At 46.7% G+C, this 21,220-nt stretch overlaps 1 protein-coding gene across 1 annotated transcript in view; it reads right to left on the bottom strand.

Annotated features, from left to right (window-relative positions):
• LOC149434561 (vomeronasal type-2 receptor 26-like) overlaps positions 1-17,299 on the bottom strand; it is a 121,745-nt gene extending 104,446 nt beyond the window's left edge. Inside the window, exon 1 of the mRNA XM_089663633.1 lies at positions 16,695-17,299. Within this exon, the coding sequence (XP_089519759.1) occupies positions 16,695-17,299 (605 nt within the window). The remainder of the gene's footprint in view (positions 1-16,694) is intronic.
• Positions 17,300-21,220: the final 3,921 nt, after the last annotated feature.

Genomic DNA, 21,220 nt, shown 5'->3' on the forward strand with positions numbered 1-21,220 from the left:
ATCTCTGTCCAGTGCCTTTGATATTACAAGTCCCAGCATCTCTATCCAGTGCCTTTGATACTACAAGTCCCAGCATCTCTGTCCAGTGTCTGTAATACTACAAGTCCCATCATCTCTATCCCGTGTCTGTGATACTACAAGTCCCATCATCGCTATCCAGTGTCTGTGATACTACAAGTCCCATCATCTCTATCCCGTGTCTGTGATACTACAAGTCCCATCATCGCTATTCAGTGTCTGTGATACTACAAGTCCCATCATCTCTATCCCGTGTCTGTGATACTACAGGTCCCATCATCTCTATCCCGTGTATGTGATACTACAGCTCCCATCATGTCTATCCCGTGTATGTGATACTACAGGTCCCAGCACTTCTATCCCGTGTCTGTGATACTACAAGTCCCGGCATCTCTATCCCGTGTCTGTGATACTACAAGTCCCGGCATCTCTTTCCATGTCTGTGATACTACAAGTCCCAGCATCTCTGTCCAGTGTCTGTAATACTACAAGTCCCATCATCTCTATCCCGTGTCTGTGATACTACAAGTCCCGTCCCAGCATCTCTATCCAGTGTCTGTGATACTACAAGTCCCATCATCTCTGTCCAGTGTCTGTAATACTACAAGTCCCATCATCTCTATCCCGTGTCTGTGATACTACAAGTCCCGTCCCAGCATCTCTATCCAGTGTCTGTGATACTACAAGTCCCATCATCTCTATCCAGTGTCTGTGATACTACAAGTCCCAACATCTCTATCCAGTGTCTGTGATACTACAAGTCCCAGCATCTCTATCCTGTGTCCGTGATACTACAGATCCCAGCATCTCTATCCTGTGTCTGTGATACTACAGGTCCCGGCATCTCTATCCCGTGTCCGTGATACTACAAGTCCCGGCATCTCTATCCTGTGTCTGTGATACTACAGGTCCCATCATCTCTATCCTGTGTCCGTGATACTACAAGTCCCGGCATCTCTATCCAGTGTCTGTGATACTACAAGTCCCGGCATCTCTATCCTGTGTCTGTGATACTACAGGTCCCAGCATCTCTATCCAGTGTCCGTGATACTACAAGTCCCGGCATCTCTATCCAGTGTCCGTGATACTACATGTCCCATTATCTCTATTCAGTGTCCGTGATACTACAAGTCCCATCATCTCTATCCCGTGTCTGTGATACTACAAGTCCCGGCATCTCTATCCCGTGTCTGTGATACTACAAGTCCCGGCATCTCTGTCCAGTGCCTTTGATACTACAAGTCCCAGCATCTCTATCCAGTGCCTTTGATACTACAAGTCCCAGCATCTCTATCCAGTGTCTGTGATACTACAAGTCCTGGCATCTCTATCCAGTGTCTGTGATACTACAAGTCCCAACTTCTCTATCCCGTGTCTGTGATACTACAAGTCCCATCATCTCTGTACAGTGTCTGTTATACTACAAGTCCCATCATCTCTATGCAGTTTCTGCGATACTACAAGTCCCATCATCTCTATGCAGTGTCTGTGATACTACAAGTCCCATCATCTCTATCCAGTGTCTGTGATACTACAAGTCCCATCATCTCTATCCAGTGTCCGTGATACTACAAGTCCCATCATCTCTATCCCGTGTCTGTGATACTACAAGTCCCATCATCTCTATCCAGTGTCTGTGATACTACAAGTCCCGGCATCTCTATCCAGTGTCTGTGATACTACAAGTCCCATCATCTCTATCCAGTATCTGTGATACTACAAGTCCCAGCATCTCTATGCAGTGTCTGTGATACTACAAGTCCCATCAGCTCTATCCTGTGTCTGTGATACTACAAATCCCGGCATCTCTATCCTGTGTCTGTGATACTACAAGTCCCGGCATCTCTATCCAGTGTCTGTGATACTACATGTCCCGGCATCTCTGTCCAGTGTCTGTGATACTACATGTCCCATCATCTCAATCCAGTGTCTGTGATACTACAAGTCCCATAATCTCTACCCCCTGTCTGTGATACTACAAGTCCCGGCATCTCTATCCCGTGTCTGTGATACTACAAGTCCCGGCATCTCTATCCAGTGTCTGTGATACTACAAGTCCCAGCATCTCTGTCCAGTGCCTTTGATATTACAAGTCCCAGCATCTCTATCCAGTGCCTTTGATACTACAAGTCCCAGCATCTCTGTCCAGTGTCTGTAATACTACAAGTCCCATCATCTCTATCCCGTGTCTGTGATACTACAAGTCCCATCATCGCTATCCAGTGTCTGTGATACTACAAGTCCCATCATCTCTATCCCGTGTCTGTGATACTACAAGTCCCATCATCGCTATTCAGTGTCTGTGATACTACAAGTCCCATCATCTCTATCCCGTGTCTGTGATACTACAGGTCCCATCATCTCTATCCCGTGTATGTGATACTACAGCTCCCATCATGTCTATCCCGTGTATGTGATACTACAGGTCCCAGCACTTCTATCCCGTGTCTGTGATACTACAAGTCCCGGCATCTCTATCCCGTGTCTGTGATACTACAAGTCCCGGCATCTCTTTCCATGTCTGTGATACTACAAGTCCCAGCATCTCTGTCCAGTGTCTGTAATACTACAAGTCCCATCATCTCTATCCCGTGTCTGTGATACTACAAGTCCCGTCCCAGCATCTCTATCCAGTGTCTGTGATACTACAAGTCCCATCATCTCTGTCCAGTGTCTGTAATACTACAAGTCCCATCATCTCTATCCCGTGTCTGTGATACTACAAGTCCCGTCCCAGCATCTCTATCCAGTGTCTGTGATACTACAAGTCCCATCATCTCTATCCAGTGTCTGTGATACTACAAGTCCCAACATCTCTATCCAGTGTCTGTGATACTACAAGTCCCAGCATCTCTATCCTGTGTCCGTGATACTACAGATCCCAGCATCTCTATCCTGTGTCTGTGATACTACAGGTCCCGGCATCTCTATCCCGTGTCCGTGATACTACAAGTCCCGGCATCTCTATCCTGTGTCTGTGATACTACAGGTCCCAGCATCTCTATCCTGTGTCCGTGATACTACAAGTCCCGGCATCTCTATCCCGTGTCTGTGATACTACAAGTCCCGGCATCTCTATCCTGTGTCTGTGATACTACAGGTCCCAGCATCTCTATCCAGTGTCCGTGATACTACAAGTCCCGGCATCTCTATCCAGTGTCCGTGATACTACATGTCCCATTATCTCTATTCAGTGTCCGTGATACTACAAGTCCCATCATCTCTATCCCGTGTCTGTGATACTACAAGTCCCGGCATCTCTATCCCGTGTCTGTGATACTACAAGTCCCGGCATCTCTGTCCAGTGCCTTTGATACTACAAGTCCCAGCATCTCTATCCAGTGCCTTTGATACTACAAGTCCCAGCATCTCTATCCAGTGTCTGTGATACTACAAGTCCTGGCATCTCTATCCAGTGTCTGTGATACTACAAGTCCCAACTTCTCTATCCCGTGTCTGTGATACTACAAGTCCCATCATCTCTGTACAGTGTCTGTTATACTACAAGTCCCATCATCTCTATGCAGTTTCTGCGATACTACAAGTCCCATCATCTCTATGCAGTGTCTGTGATACTACAAGTCCCATCATCTCTATCCAGTGTCTGTGATACTACAAGTCCCATCATCTCTATCCAGTGTCCGTGATACTACAAGTCCCATCATCTCTATCCCGTGTCTGTGATACTACAAGTCCCATCATCTCTATCCAGTGTCTGTGATACTACAAGTCCCGGCATCTCTATCCAGTGTCTGTGATACTACAAGTCCCATCATCTCTATCCAGTATCTGTGATACTACAAGTCCCAGCATCTCTATGCAGTGTCTGTGATACTACAAGTCCCATCAGCTCTATCCTGTGTCTGTGATACTACAAGTCCCGGCATCTCTATCCTGTGTCTGTGATACTACAAGTCCCGGCATCTCTATCCAGTGTCTGTGATACTACAAGTCCCAGCATCTCTATCCAGTGCCTTTAATACTACAAGTCCCATCATCTCTATCCAGTGTCTGTGATACTACAAGTCCCAGCATCTCTATCCTGTGTCTGTGATACTACAAGTCCCATCATCTCTCTCCAGTGTCTGTGATACTACAAGTCCCATCATCTCTATACAGTGTCTGTTATACTACAAGTCCCAGCATCTCTATCCCGTGTCTGTGATGCTACAAGTCCCAGCATCTCTATCCCGTGTCTGTGATACTACAAGTCCCATCATGTCTATCCAGTGTCTGTGATACTACAAGTCCCGGCATCTCTATCCAGTGTCTGTGATACTACAGGTCCCGGCATCTCTGTCCAGTGCCTTTGATACTATAAGTCCCAGCATCTCTATGCAGTGCCTTTGATACTACAAGTCCCAGCATCTCTGTCCAGTGTCTGTGATACTACATGTCCCATCATCTCAATCCAGTGTCTGTGATACTACAAGTCCCATAATCTCTATCCCGTGTCTGTGATACTACAAGTCCCAGCATCTCTATCCAGTGTCTGTGATACTACAAGTCCCATCAGCTCTATCCCGTGTCTGTGATACTACAAGTCCCGGCATCTCTATCCTGTGTCTGTGATACTACAAGTCCCAGCATCTCAATCCAGTGTCTGTGATACTACAAGTCCCATCATCTCTAACCCGTGTCTTTGATACTACAAGTCCCGGCATCTCTATCCTGTGTCTGTGATACTACAAGTCCCGGCATCTCTATCCAGTGTCTGTGATACTACAAGTCCCAGCATCTCTATCCAGTGCCTTTAATACTACAAGTCCCATCATCTCTATCCAGTGTCTGTGATACTACAAGTCCCATCATCTCTATCCAGTATCTGTGATACTACAAGTCCCAGCATCTCTATGCAGTGTCTGTGATACTACAAGTCCCATCAGCTCTATCCTGTGTCTGTGATACTACAAGTCCCGGCATCTCTATCCTGTGTCTGTGATACTACAAGTCCCGGCATCTCTATCCAGTGTCTGTGATACTACAAGTCCCAGCATCTCTATCCAGTGCCTTTAATACTACAAGTCCCATCATCTCTATCCAGTGTCTGTGATACTACAAGTCCCAGCATCTCTATCCTGTGTCTGTGATACTACAAGTCCCATCATCTCTCTCCAGTGTCTGTGATACTACAAGTCCCATCATCTCTATACAGTGTCTGTTATACTACAAGTCCCAGCATCTCTATCCCGTGTCTGTGATGCTACAAGTCCCAGCATCTCTATCCCGTGTCTGTGATACTACAAGTCCCATCATGTCTATCCAGTGTCTGTGATACTACAAGTCCCGGCATCTCTATCCAGTGTCTGTGATACTACAGGTCCCGGCATCTCTGTCCAGTGCCTTTGATACTATAAGTCCCAGCATCTCTATGCAGTGCCTTTGATACTACAAGTCCCAGCATCTCTGTCCAGTGTCTGTGATACTACATGTCCCATCATCTCAATCCAGTGTCTGTGATACTACAAGTCCCATAATCTCTATCCCGTGTCTGTGATACTACAAGTCCCAGCATCTCTATCCAGTGTCTGTGATACTACAAGTCCCATCAGCTCTATCCCGTGTCTGTGATACTACAAGTCCCGGCATCTCTATCCTGTGTCTGTGATACTACAAGTCCCAGCATCTCAATCCAGTGTCTGTGATACTACAAGTCCCATCATCTCTAACCCGTGTCTTTGATACTACAAGTCCCGGCATCTCTATCCTGTGTCTGTGATACTACAAGTCCCGGCATCTCTATCCAGTGTCTGTGATACTACAAGTCCCAGCATCTCTATCCAGTGCCTTTAATACTACAAGTCCCATCATCTCTATCCAGTGTCTGTGATACTACAAGTCCCAGCATCTCTATCCTGTGTCTGTGATACTACAAGTCCCGGCATCTCTATCCCGTGTCTGTGATACTACAAGTCCCGGCATCTCTATCCAGTGTCTGTGATACTACAAGTCCCAGCATCTCTGTCCAGTGCCTTTGATACTACAAGTCCCAGCATCTCTATCCAGTGCCTTTGATACTACAAGTCCCAGCATCTCTGTCCAGTGTCTGTAATACTACAAGTCCCAACATCTCTATCCCGTGTCTGTGATACTACAAGTCCCATCATCGCTATCCAGTGTCTGTGATACTACAAGTCCCATCATCTCTTTCCCGTGTCTGTGATACTACAAGTCCCATCATCGCTATCCAGTGTCTGTGATACTACAAGTCCCATCATCTCTATCCCGTGTCTGTGATACTACAGGTCCCATCATCTCTATCCCGTGTATGTGATACTACAGGTCCCATCATGTCTATCCCGTGTATGTGATACTACAGGTCCCAGCACTTCTATCCCGTGTCTGTGATACTACAAGTTCCATCATCTCTATCCAGTGTATGTGATACTACAAGTCCCAGCATCTCTATCCCTTGTCTGTGATACTACAAGTCCCATCATCTCTCTCCAGTGTCTGTGATACTACAAGTCCCATCATCTCTATACAGTGCCTGTTATACTACAAGTCCCATCATCTCTATCCAGTGTCTGTGATACTACAAGTCCCATCATCTCTATACAGTGTCTGTTATACTACAAGTCTCATCATCTCTATTCAGTGTCTGTGATACTACAAGTCCCATCATCTCTCTCCAGTGTCTGTGATACTACAAGTCCCAGCATCTCTATCCCGTGTCTGTGATGCTACAAGTCCCATCATCTCTATCCAGTGTCTGTGATACTACAAGTCCCATCATCTCTCTCCAGTGTCTGTGATACTACAAATCCCATCATCTCTCTCCAGTGTCTGTGATACTACAAATCCCAGCATCTCTATACAGTGTCTGTGATACTACAAGTCCCATCATCTCTATCCAGTGTCTGTGATACTACAAGTCCCATCATCTCTCCCCAGTGTCTGTGATACTACAAGTCCCATCATCTCTATACAGTGTCTGTGATGCTGCAAGTCCCATCATCTCTATCCCGTGTCTGTGATACTACAGGTCCCATCATCTCTATCCAGTGTCTGTGATACTACAAGTCCCATCATCTCTATCCAGTGTCTGTGATACTACAGGTCCCATCATCTCTATCCAGTGTCTGTGATACTACAGGTCCCATCATCTCTATCCAGTGTCTGTGATACTACAAGTCCCATCATCTCTTTCCAGTGTCTGTGATATTACAAGTCCCATCATCTCTCTCCAGTGTCTGTGATACTACAAGTCCCATCATCTCTATACAGTCTCTGTGATACTACAAGTCCCATCATCTCTATCCAGTGTCTGTGATACTACAAGTCCCAGCATCTCTCTCCAGTGTCTGTGATACTACAAGTCCCATCATCTCTATACAGTGTCTGTGATGCTACAAGTCCCATCATCTCTCTCCAGTGTCTGTGATACTACAGGTCCCAGTATCTCTATCCAGTGTCTGTGATACTACAAGTCGCAACATCTCTATCCCGTGTCTGTGATACTACAAGTCCCGTCATCTCTATCCAGTGTCTGTGATACTACAAGTCCCAGCATCTCTATCCCGTGTCTGTGATACTACAAGTCCCATCATCTCTATCCCGTGTCTGTGATACTGCAAGTCCCAGCATCTCTATCCAGTGTCAGTGATACTACAAGTCCCATCATCTCTATCCAGTGTCTGTGATACTACAAGTCCCAGCATCTCTATCCAGTGTCTTTGATGCTACAAGTCCCATCATCTCTATCCAGTGTCTCTGATACTACAAGTTCCATCATCTCTATCCAGTGTCTGTGATACTACAAGTCCCATCATCTCTATCCAGTGTCTCTGATACTACAAGTCCCATCATCTCTATCCCGTGTCTGTGATACTACAAGTCCCATCATCTCTATCCAGTGTCTGTGATACTACAAGTCCCATCATCTCTATCCAGTGTCTCTGATACTACAAGTCCCATCATCTCTATCCCGTGTCTGTGATACTACAAGTCCCATCATCTCTATCCAGTGTCTGTGATACTACAGGCCCCAGCATCTCTATCCAGTGTCTGTGATACTACAAGTCCCAGCATCTCTATCCAGTGTCTGTGATGCTACAAATCACATCATCACATTCTAGCATCTGTAGTTAAAGATGTCCCTGACTTGACATTTAACCCCTTCACGATAACCGTATGCAAATTAGCGGCCCCACTGGACTGGGCTTTTTTCCGTGGGGCCGCTAATTTGCGTAGCTGTCTTTGTGCTGGGTGAGCGCTGCACAGTGCATTCCCGGCATGGAGACCTGAGTCTAACTAAAAGTCCTTGGTCCTCTTATAACAATTAGGACCCGGAACTCCTGATTCAAGGTCATCCGATCGCTGTGATTGCCTCTGATTGGCTATCACAGGGATCAATCACTGTGAATCCCCCCCCTGTGATTTCTCTCTCTAAATGGAGGAGAGAGATAGATTATCTCTCTCTCTGTCAGGGGTGGACTGACCATTTGGAAACTCGGGCACTGCCTGAGGGCCCGGGGTCAGTAGGGGGCCCCATGAGATGCCCCTGGTACCTTTTTCATAAGCTTTTTTGAGTTTGGGCAAGGACACAGGGGCCCCATGATCCCCTATTGCCCGGGGGCCCCATGAGTTGTCAGCCCGCCTCTGCTCTCTGTCCTTTCAGAGAAGAAAAAAACAAAAGAGAAAAAGAAAGAGAGAAAAAGAAAGAAAGAAAAAGGAAAGAAATTGAAAAAAGGTTTGAGCTAGGTCAGTGCCAGGGTTAACTTTTGGGTCAAGGTCAACTTTCATGGTCAAAATTCAGTGTCAAGGGTCAGGATTTTTTTTTCCTGTCAAGATTTTTTTTTTTCAATTCTTTAAATTAGCATCAGTGTCTATTAATGTGCACTGTTATTGATGGGCTGTACTACGGCTACAAACAACTAACATACACATATGAGGTATCACTGCAATCGTCAGGAGCAGGAGAAATTATTTGGGGCTATTCATTGGTGGTAGGTTATGGTAGTAGCGAGAAATATACAGTTACATTGAAATTTGGTTTTTTTTGTTACTATTTTGGGCCAGTTTTCCTTTGATAATAAAAATAAATAGTGTTTTTAGAAAAGTGCTACACCCTAAATCTCTAAAGCAGCAAATTCCACTCCAAAAAATCCCAAATTAATTTTTTGTTCAAACAAATAAATAAAATGAATGCGCTAAATAATAATGTGAAAAAAACATATGTAAAAAATGATATATAAAAAATTATTTATAAATCATTAAATATTCCAAATCAAAAAGTCTTCAAATAATGTCCATACTGTGTTGAAGCCACCACCAAAAAATGTTGAATCACTCACCAGAGCTAAATGCTGAACAATTGGACTCACAACAAGCACTTTTTGCTCTGGGGCAATATATATTTTTATATTTTGATTTTGAATATTTAATGATTTATGAATAATTTTTTATATATAATTTTTTATATATATTTTTTCACATTATCATTTATTTGATAATAAAAATAAATTAGGAGATATTCATTACCATTTGCCACCAAATGAAAGCCCAATTTGTCCTGAAAAAGAAACAAGGTATAATCCACCTGGATACACAAAGTAATTGTGATGAGATGAATGCTTTTGCAACACACATGTCAAAGTTGTAAAATTGTGCTTAGGCTTTAAGATTTGTTTTACCCTTAGGGGTTAATATCTATGATATAAGTCCTCGCATTTCTATTTAGTGCCAAGCATACTAACAATGGTGATATCCATTAAAAATAAATCAGTGATGTAGCGCTGCTAAATAATAGCTACAAAAAATAAAAGAGTGACACAGCTGAATAAAACCTCCATAATGAGTCCATATATGCAAAATCAATCAATTTGTAATAAAGATTCTTCCATAATTCATGTGTTTTCTTCTTGTGCTGATATCCCCAAACACCATCAAGTGAAACAGTGCTCATGACATATAGTGCCACCTCCGTGCCCACAGAACTCTCACCTCGGAGCACATGGAAATGCACTTTATGATATCAAATAGAAAGAAGGATTCTTCACTTTTTCAATCCACACCCATGTGATAGAAATCAAACACCTCTGAGCTTTCAATAGATTGTCAAACCAGAGCCAGGGATCGGTCCCTTTAACCCCTCGCCTACAGGACACTTATACCGCCTTCCTGCCCAGGCCAATTTCCAGCTTTCAGCGCTGTCACACTTTGAATGACAACTGCGCGGTCATGCAACACTGTACCCATATGACATTTTTATCATTTTTTAGATAGAACTTTCTTTTGGTGGTATTTAATCACCTCTGGGGTTTTTATAAACAAACCAAAAATAACTGAAAATTTTGAAAAAAAAAAATTTTTCTTAGTTTTTGTTATAAAATTTTGTAAATAAGTAATTTCTCTCCTTCACTAATGTGCGCTAATGAGGCTGCAGTGATGGGCACTGATAGGCTGCACTGATGGGCACTGATAGGTGGCACTGATGGGCACTGATGAGGAGCCACTGGTAGGTGGAACTGATGGGCATTGACAGGCATCACTGATGAGCACTGAAAGGCAGCACTCATATATGGCACTGGTAGGCAGCATTGATAGGTGTCACTGACTGGCACTGATAGGCGTCACTGACTGGCACTGTTAGGTGGCACTGATGTGCACTGTTAGGCGACACTGATAGGCATCACTGACATGCACTGATAGGCAGCCAGGGGCGGACTGACCATTTGGAAACTCGGGCACCGCCCGAGGGCCCGGGGTCAGTAGGGGGCCCCATGAGATGCCCCTGGTACCTTTTTCATAGGCTTTTTTGAGTTTGGGCAAGGACACAGGGGACCCATGATCTCCTATTGCCCGGGGGCCCCATGAGTTGTCAGTCCGCCCCTGTAGGTGTCACTGACTGGCATTGATAGGCGGCACTGATTGGCAGCACTGATATGTGGAACTGACTGGCATTGATAGGTGGCACTGACTGGCACTGATAGGTGGAACTGACTGGCATTGATAGGTGGCACTGACTGGCACTGATAGGTGGCACTGATTGGCAGCACTGATAGGTGGCACTGACTGGCACTGATATGTGGCACTGAAAGGCAGCTCAGATGGACACTGATATGTGGCATTGATGTGTACTGGTAGGCACTGATATGTGGCACTGATGGGCACTGGCAGGTGGCATTGATGGGCACTGACAGCTGGCATTGATGGACACTGACAGCTGACACTTCTGGGGCTACACTGATCACCAGGGCACACTGATCATCAGTTCCCTGATGATCAGTGTAGATGTCCCCTCTGAGGAATGCCAATTACCGGCTCACCTCTCCTCCCCTCTGTCAGTGTGACAGCTCGTGAGGAGAGAAATGCCGATAACCGACATTTCCCTATTTATATGTGATCAGCTATGATTGGACACAGCTGATCACATGACCGAGCCAACGTCTTCGGCTCTTTCCATTGATCGGTGATCTGATCCCAGAACGAGAGAACTGCCTTGTGCCCGTCATTTCTTTATATGGCTGGCGGGAGGTGGTTAGGGGTGATGGAGGTCACACATTTCTATCCATAACAGGGAACAAAGGACACTCCCATGGTGCAGTATGTACTAGGATAAAAATGTATTAAGAAACAGTAATACACTCACATGTAGTAAATTATTAAAATGCCATAAAATCATCAAATGCAGGCTTCACTTGTTGTCAGCTGAACTCACTATTTATGGCCCATGAAAATCTGGCCCAACATAGTAAAAAAAAATGTTTTTTTGCAATGTAAATGTCAGGGGCAGACTGACAACTCATGGGGCCCCCCAGGCAATAGGAGATCATGGGGCCCCTGTGTCCTTGCCCAAACTCAAAAAACCCTATGAAAAAGGTATCAGGGGCATCTCATGGGGCCCCCTACTGACCCCGGGCCCTCGGGCACTGCCTGAGTTTCCATATGGTCAGTCCACCCCTGGTAACTGTATGTTTCTTGCTACTACCATAACCCAGCATAGAATAACCCCAAATAAGTCCTCCTGAATCTTTATTACAAATTGATTGATTTTACATATATGGACTCATTATGGACGTTTTATGCAGCTATGTCATTCTTTTATTTTTGTAGCTATTTAGCAGCCCTGCATTACTTATTTATTTTTAATTTGCTTTACTATTGTGGGACACAATTTGATGTTAGCAGCAGCCACTATCACCACAATTTTTATTTTCCTTTCTGCTTGTGTGAGTTTTTTTTTCCCTCTCTCTCATTATTGAGGTAGCGCAGAGGTTTCACTCCTATATTCCACTAGTATGCTATCCATTGTCTTTGGTGCTGTAAGTCCCATCATTTACGTCTGTTTTTTGTTTTACTGCAAGTCCCATTGTTACTACCCATTGTCTGTAGCACACATGCTGCAATGTCACCCTTATTACTGCATTCAGTTTCAATGCTTTATAAATAAGTTCAGCAGATTTTTTTTTTCACAATTTCACTATAAATTTATAGAAATTCACTATAAATGCATTAAAAATGTATGTAAACCCGTATGTAGAAAAGCACTCTGAACACGGGGGATTGCGGATTGAACTAGTCCTAAGGCCCCATTCACACCGCCACTGTCTAACCTGCATTTGTAAGTATTTAAATGACATTTCTAAACACATATAAATGGATGTAATGATTCTTCCATGATGCCATTCACACTGAGTGTTTAGTTTAGGTGCGATCAGATTTGTTGAGTTTAGAGAAATCAGACTTCTGTGTGTCTAGGATCTGATTGTACACTCGTAACCTGACTAATGAGGGACATCTGGACACCGGAGAAAGTGATCTGGGAGGAATAAAAGGTCTGTATATGTCCTAGATGACTTCTACTGTGTTTAGAAAAGTTAAATACAAGGGTGTCAGTGTGAAGACCCATTGTGTGTCAGGATCTCTTCATTCTATGACTCAAAGAGGACAATGAAGTCTACTAATCTCAGATGTGAATGTCTCTATGTTATATCCCCCCCCCCCCCGTGCTATCCAGGAATGAAGGTGGCTAATATGTTAGATGAAGACTCTATGCGTGTGACAGGGTCTCTTTATTCTATGATACATTGTACAAAATTCATCCTCAGCCTCGTATATTCACCTCTACTAATCTCAGATGTGAATGTCTCTGATTAGCTCTACTAATCTCAGATGTGAATGTCTCTGGACCATGTCCCCACCCATGCTATCCAGGGATGAAGGTGACTCAGCGTGTAATATGTCAGATGAGGACTCTACGTGTGTGACAGGGTCTCTATATTCTATGATACATTGTACAAATTTCATCCTCAGCCTCGTATATTCACCTCTACTAATCTCAGATGTGAATGTCTCTATGTCATATCCCTACCATTCCATCCAAGAATGAAGATGACTAACATGTAAGATGAGGACTCTACGTGTGTGACAGGGTCTCTTTATTCTATGGTACATTGTACAAAATTCAACCTCAGCCTCGTGTATTCACCTCTACTAATCTCAAATGTGAATGTCTCTGATTAGCTCTACTGATCTCAGATGTGAATGTCTCTGTGCCATGCCCCCCCCTTCCCCCACCGTACTATCCAGGGATGAAGGTGATTCAGCGTGTAATATGTCAGATGAGGACTCTATGTGTGACAGGGTCTCTTTACTCTATGATACATTGTACAAAATTCATCCTCAGCCTCGTATATTCACCTCTACTAATCTCAGATGTGAATGTCTCGATGTCATATCCCCCCGTGCTATCCAGAAATTAAGATGACTAATATGTCAGATGAAGACTCTAAGTGTGTGACAGGGTCTCTTTATTCTATGGTACATTGCACAAAATTCAACCTCAGCCTCATATATTCACCTCTACTAATCTCAGATGTGAATGTCTCTGATTACCTCTACTAATTTCAGATGTGAATGTCTCTGTGCTATGCCCCCCCGTGCAATCCAAAGATGAAGGTGATTCAGCGTGTAATATGTCAGATGAGGACTCTATGTGTGTGACAGGGTCTCTTTATTCTATGGTAAATTGCACAAAATTCAACCTCAGCCTCGTGTATTCACCTCTACTAATCTCAGATGTGAATGTCTCTTATTACCTCTACTAATCTCAGTTGTGAATGTCTCTGTGCCATGCCCCCCCCCCCGTGCAATCCAAAGATGAAGGTGATTCAGCATGTAATATGTCAGATGAGGACTCTACGTGTGTGACAGGGTCTCTATATTCTATGGTACATTGTACAAAATTCATCCTCAGCCTCATGTATTCCCCTCTACTAATCTCAGACGTGAATGTCTCTGATTAGCTCTACTGATCTCCGATGTGTAGGTCCCCCTCCCGTGTTATCTGGAGAGGAAGGTGACTCGGTGTGTAATATGTCAGATGAGATGACATGAAGTGATGAGCTGTGTGTATCTCTATTCTGTATCTCCCCCTCCCTCCCTCCTACACGAAGGATGAAGATGATTCTACTTACAGGCGCTCTACCGGCAGAGTGTCCGGGGATCTGCGGCTCTGGAAGATGTCTGCTAAATTCTGCTCTCTTTATATAGATAAGTTCTATGTACAGAGAGATGGGGAGATCGACAGGGGAATACGGGGAGCGAAGATGCACCTGACAAGATAGTAACATGGAAGATAATTATTTTCTATTAAAGAGAGAGACAAAAAAAGATCAGTGATGCCAACTTTACTTTATATGGAGTTATTAAAAGATATACTGCAAACCATATTCAGACATTGATAATGAAACCATTATGAGCCAACTTTTTCAAACTTTTGTGCTCACATTCTAAGTGCCAATGGCCCCTCTTTAGAAAAAAATACAATTTAGTTAAATAAATCTATACATGGAACATACTGTATATACATATTCAATGTTGATTTATAGAAAAAGAATTTGAACAGTTTAATTTTCATATCAAAGTATACATTTGGTACTCAACATCACAAATTAAAATTGAAAGACACAAACTAATACATGAATATATGAACGTAAGAAACAAAATTTCTTCTTTTTTATCTGTAAGTCCTGGTTGCCCACCCCATAACCCCTTTGTCTGCTGCACACCCTGTTTTGTACTCCAGGGTGATCACTCTCCATCCTCGTCATCTTCAACTTCCACATAATCTGTCACTCCATCCTCTGCTCACCCTATCATCCACCATTTCTGCTGACTCCATCTTCTATTCTCTCTTTCCTCCTGTGATAGATATTTTGGGCCTACAATAATTTTTAACATTATTGTGAACTTCTGATAGGGGTCTAAGTCTCAATTCCTGCAACTTTTTTACCATCTGTTTCATAACCTCAACACCCCCCCCCCCCCTTTTTGAAGCTTTCCTGTTTATGGCAGTATGGCCACCTGGCTGAATAAGCACTGGAGTTGTCATTTCTCGTTCAAACTTTTTTATTAATTTCAGTAACATAAAAAAAACAACAGGTGTAGGACAGTCCATTAACATATACGGAGAGGAGGATTACTGCATAAAAAACTTGTTGCGAGGAACCATAGGGTAACATAAAGGGTCATGGTGATACAAGGGAAGATGGGACCATAATGAGCAACTGAGAAGGACACTATTCCCAATGACCATTTGGGGGTTCCGTATGAGGCATGAGGAGGGAGATAAAAGTGAGCAGAAAGAAGAAAAAGAAGAAAGAAAAAAGAGAGGGTGGAAGATTAGGGGAGACTGATGGAGAGAGAGGGAGAGAGAGGGAAAGGGCGTGTGACTTCCAGAAAAGAATAGAAAATCTTGGAACCAGTTCAATGCAAGATGCGGTTTTTAGGATTATTACGATGCGGCATTAGAGGACATCAGGGAAGGAGCAGTGAGTCATCGAAGTTTGGTGGGAGGAAACGTTCCACCCATGAGGTCCAGGTTGACAGAAACTTAGGGACCGAATCTAAATTGGTAGCCTCAATTTTGATGTGGATCATTGCTTGTGAGACCTTGTTTTGAACTGCTAATATACTCAGAGATGGTGACTTCCACGATTTGGCCATGATCTGTTTAGCTGCGGTGGTGATTTGTAGGAGTAGTTTAATAATGGGTGTCACGGCTATAGCGAGTAGCTCTCTAGACCCACAGCTAGGGTTTCCCAGGGCGCGGGGTCTAAGCCCCAGTCTGCTTGTTCACCAGAGCCCCTGATGGTGGGGATGGACTTGGAGCAGGCTGGGACCAGGTCGCGGCCCCCGGTACACCCAGCTGAGGTAGAGAAGACTGCTAGCGGAAGCAGGATACAGGGTGAATATTACGTACCGGATTGGGGAGCCTGAAATGGAGAGAAGGCGTCATCTTACGACTCCCGCTCGGAGTCCCTGAAGGTGGGAGCAAGGGTGCAGAGCCAGGAGTGGCGGGAGTGCCAATCTGGCAGCTGCCAGTAGGTAGCTGGGAACTCAGGAGATACGGACACAAGCCAGGTGCGGGTGCAGGAACGTAGGTGCAGCAGCAGGCAGGTGTGGCAGTAGTCTGGATGCGGAACCGCAAGCTAGGGGGGTGAAGGGCTGCTGAGGGCTGCCTGTGTCAGGGACACGGAGGACTAGAAGTCTCAGCATGGATGGGACAGAAGAATGAGGGGCTGCTGAGGAGTGGGGGGTGGCAGCCAGCAAACCTGGAGGATGGGGAAGGAAGGACCAGCTCCTTGACAACCCCTCCCCCCTCCATTCTACAAGTGCCACCAGGGGAACCTCAACAGGTTCCCATAGAGGCACTTGTGGACTGCATTTACTGGGGGCCTTGCTGACGGGACAGCCCATCTGCATTGTGGTGCTGGCTTCCCCATCGGTATTGGATAGTGAAATTGTAGGAATGTAAGGCCAGGCTCCAACGTAAGAGGCGGCCATTATCCCTGGAGACACGATTCAGCCAGGTGAGGGGGTTATGGTCCATGAGGATGGTGAACTCCTGGCCATACAAATAGGGTTGAAGTTTCTTCAACGCCCACACTATGGGCAGGCACTCCTTCTCTATGGTGGCATAGGCAACCTCCCGGTCTAATAGTTTCCTGCTAAGGAAGGCCACAGGGTGCTCCTCCACCTCCTCATTTACCTGGCTGAGGACGGCCCCCAGCCCATAAGTGGAGGTGTTCGTCTGTACAAGGAACCTTCGCTGGTAGTTGGGCACTGCTAGGACGGGGTCATGGGAAAGGGCCTCCTTCAACTGATCAAATTCGGTTTGGCAGGCCAGGGTCCAGGTTACCATCCGGGGCATGGTCTTCTTGGTGAGATCTGTGAGGGGCTTCGCAATTGTACTGAAATGAGGAACAAATTTGCAGTAATAGTTAGCAGTGCCCAGAAACGCCATAACCTGTTTCTTGGTCTGGGGGTGGGCCATTCCCTAATGGCTTCTATTTTAGCCGGTTCTGGGCGCAGTTTACCCCCTTCCACCCGGTGTCCTAAATATTGCACCTCTGCCATCCCCATCTGGCATTTGTCTGGTCGAATGGTGAGCTTCCTGCAATTCACTCCAGGACAAAGCCCACATGCTGGAGGTGGTCTTCCCATGTTTCACTAAAGATGGCGATGTCATGCAGGTAGGCGCAGGCAAAGTCATGACAGCCCCGCAGCAGCTGGTCCACCGTGCGCTGGAAGGTGGCAGGAGCATTTTTCATGCCAAAAGGCATGTTGAGAAACTCGAACAGGCCAAAGGGGGTGATGAAGGCGGAGCGCTCACAACCCTCTGCAGATAAAGGGATTTGCCAGTAGCCCTTGTTCAAGTCCAGAGTAGTGACATAGCGGGCTCCAGCCAGCCGGTCCAGCAGGTCATCGATACGGGGCATCAGGTAGGCGTCACTAACCATTGAGGCGTCGGTAGTCAACACAAAAGCGAATGCTACCATCTTTCTTGGGGACAAGAACAACAGGAGAGGCCCAGGGGCTCTGGGAGGGCTGAATAATTCCCAGATTCAGCATTTCGTTCAGTTCCTGTCGCATAGTGTTCTTAACAACTTTGGGGACACGATATGAGGCCTGTTGGAGGGGCCGGGTTCCCAGGGTCTCCACATGGTGAGTGGTGATAGTGGTTTTTCCAGGCTGTGCCGAAAAAGCGGAACTGCGCTGGCCCAGGACAGCATTCATGGCCCTCTGTTGACCCGGGTGCAGCTGCAGACTCAGGGGCACCTGGTGCACATCAGTTGGATGGTGTGCTGCTTCCAAGAGATCCGGTACGGCCTCTTCCTCCTCCTCAGAAGGTACTGGACAGACGGCCATAACAAGGGGGTTTCGATCATGGTACTCCTTGATCATATTGACATGTACCGTTTTCTGCCATCTCCCCCGATCATCTAGTCCAAGAATATAGTTAGTGTCATTCACTTTCCTAATGACACAGAAGGGTCCCTCCCATGTGGTTTGCAATTTGTCCTGGGGATTTGGGACAATCATGAGGACCTGTTGGTCTTCAGTAAACTCCCGGGTGCGTGCCTTGCGGACATACTATGTCTTTTGCTGGACCTGGGCTGCTTGGAGATGGTCAGCTTCTAGGCCAGCTAGTTGTCCCATCTTTTCACGCAGTTCCAAGACATAGGGCACCACAGGGACCCCGGTATCTGGTAGTTGACCCTCCCAGTATTCCTTCAGTAGGGTCAGGGGGCCATGGATTTTCCGCCCATACAGCAGTTCAAAGGGGGAAAATCCTGTAGATTCCTGGGGCACCTCCTGATAGGCAAAGAGGAGGTGGGGCAGGTATCTTTCCCAGTCTGGCTCTAGGCCCGTAGCATGGCCTTCAGGGTCCCGTTGAAGCGTTCACACAGTCCATTGATCTGGGGGTGATAGGGGTTTGTCCTGATGGCCCGCACTCCACAGGTCTGCCAGAGGGACTGAACAAGGCCTGACGTGAACTGAGTCCCCTGATCTGACAGGATTTCAGCAGGGAAGCCCTCTCGGGTAAAGACGGTAACCATGGCTTCTGCAACTTTGGGAGCTTTGATGCTGGACAGGGCGACTGCTTCGGGATAACGAGTAGCATAGTCCATGATGGTCAGGATGTACCGCTTTCCAGATTTGCTGGGGCGAGCTAAGGGGCCCAGAATGTCAATAGCTACTCATTGGAACGGCTCCTCAATGATGGGTAGGGGCTGTAGAGGGGCCCAAAAGCCACCCGTTCTTCCATGTCGCTGACAGGTATCGCAGGTACGGCAGTAGCGAGCTACCGATTGGGACATCCCAGGCCAATAGAAGGCCTGGGCCAACCTCTTTTCGGTCTGTAGCTTTCCGTGATGCCCAGCCATGGGAATATCGTGGGTAAGGTGTAGCAGTTGGGTCCGGAATTGTTGGGGAACTATCAGCTGTTTAGCCACGGTCTGGGGCCCCCCTTCAGCGTCGGTCTCCGCCACTTGGTACAGCAACCCATTTTCCTGCACTATTCTTTCGCCGGTTCCTGGACCAGTCAGCCCTACCCGGGCCCAGAAGCTTGTCAGAGTGGGGTCGGTGGCTAAGTCCCCTTGAAACTTGTCCCGGTCCCATGTCACCCCAGTATTGTCAGCAGTGGAAGGCGAGTCACTCACGGCGGGCAGCGGAGGTCCGTCCACATGCTGGGGTGCCTCCTTCCTCTCAGCGGTTTCCCGGCAGGCCTGACTTCGTGTGACGGCTCCCACAAAGTGGCATTGAAGATCGCCCACATCATTCCCAAGAAGCACATCTGCAGGCAGTCCTCTCATTACACCCACATTGCAGGGTTTAGGCCCCAAGCCATAGTCCAGATTGACAGTAGCAAGAGGGATGAAGCGTTTGGTGCCCCTTGCTAGTTGAATCACTATCCCAGGGCCTGGCTGTACAGCGTCAGGGTGCACCACTCGGGGGTCCACAATGGTGAGGAAGGCCCCTGAGTCTTGGAAGCCCACCGCCTTTTGTCCATCCACAGTGACCTCTTGCAAGTGTTTTCCTTGGAGGTTCTGGGTAGGGGCCCCCACCGGGTGTAGGCCAAAGACTCCTGGGGGGGTGCCCTTGTCTGCGGGAGTGATATCCCAGTGTGAAGGGGGGGTGGCAAGTCCTCAGGAGCCTGGTACAGATCCACAAAATTTACTGGTCGGGGCAAGCTAGGCCCGAGAGTCTGTTTCTTGGCGGGGCAGCTGGCCTGGTAGTGACCAATCTGTCCACAGCCAAAACACCGCCTATCTAAGGCTGGTCTGGGGCCCCATTGTGAGGTGGCTGAACGGGGTGGGAGTAGGGGCTGTAGCGCTGGCACTGGTTGTGGGGCCACCCGGCGATGAGGAGGCGTGTAGGGCACCGGTGTAGGATTGGGCATCCTGGCCGCTTGGGGTGCCTCAGCAGCAGGCTTCTTCCATTGTGGGTTAATGAGGAGAGCCTCATCCGCTAAGGCTGCAGCTTCATCCAGGGTGGCAGGCACGCACCCACTGTCGGAGCTCGGGGGGGCACTTGAAAAGGAATTGTTCCTTCAGGATGGCCTGGATGATCTGTTCAGGGGAGGTTGCCTTCTCTCCTTCCAGCCACTGGTGGCAGGCTACCGACAACTTGTGTGCAAACATTTTGAAGGAGGTCTCTGGGAGGCGGGGTGTAGTCCGGAACTGGGCCCAATATGACTCCGATGAGACCGCGTAGTAGTCCAGTATGGCCCTTTCTATCTTCTCATAGTTACGTCTCTTGAGGGGGTCCATCATTCGGTAGGCTTCAGCAGCCCCTCCGTCAAGCAGCCCTACCACATGGCGAGTCCAGTCTGTGGGTGGGACCTCCAGTAGTTCGCACTGATATTCAAAGTCCTGGAAGAACCCATCCACATCTCCGGTGTGCTCTTGGTAGGGCTTAAATTCCTTCCTGGATATTCTCTGGGCCTCCCGTGCCACAGGGACCACCACAGGAGCAGCTGCTTGATTCTTTGCAGCTTCCCACTCTGTTTGTCTCTTTTGAGCCTTTTCAATGGCCGCCATCTTTCTTTCTATGGTGGCATCCTCTCCTAGAATGACCATCTCTTCCTCGTACCAGATGACCCAAGGGCTCTTGCCACTTGTGCTTTGAAGCTCTGGTCCATCATCTGCCATCTCGAGTGCTCTTGTCCCGCCGCTGCCAACCAGTTGTCAAGAGAGCCAGAGAGCACACAGAGACAGATTGCACGGAACCCAATGTGTGCCGTTTATTGGGGAGGTTTTTGAGGAGGTTTTTGGGGCACAGACAACAGTTCCTTTAGTCCACAGATCCACACCAGACACAGCAACACAGTAAAGTTCTTTGGAAGAAAATATGGAACCACAGGAGTATGGTAATCCACAGGGTTCAGTCTTTTGGGCAGCACGGGGTTAGT

The sequence above is a fragment of the Staurois parvus genome, unplaced genomic scaffold (genome assembly GCF_062004578.1).
Source record: "Staurois parvus isolate SC_StPar_1 unplaced genomic scaffold, SC_StPar_1.0 ptg001733l, whole genome shotgun sequence".
NCBI classification, from domain to species: Eukaryota; Metazoa; Chordata; class Amphibia; order Anura; family Ranidae; genus Staurois; species Staurois parvus.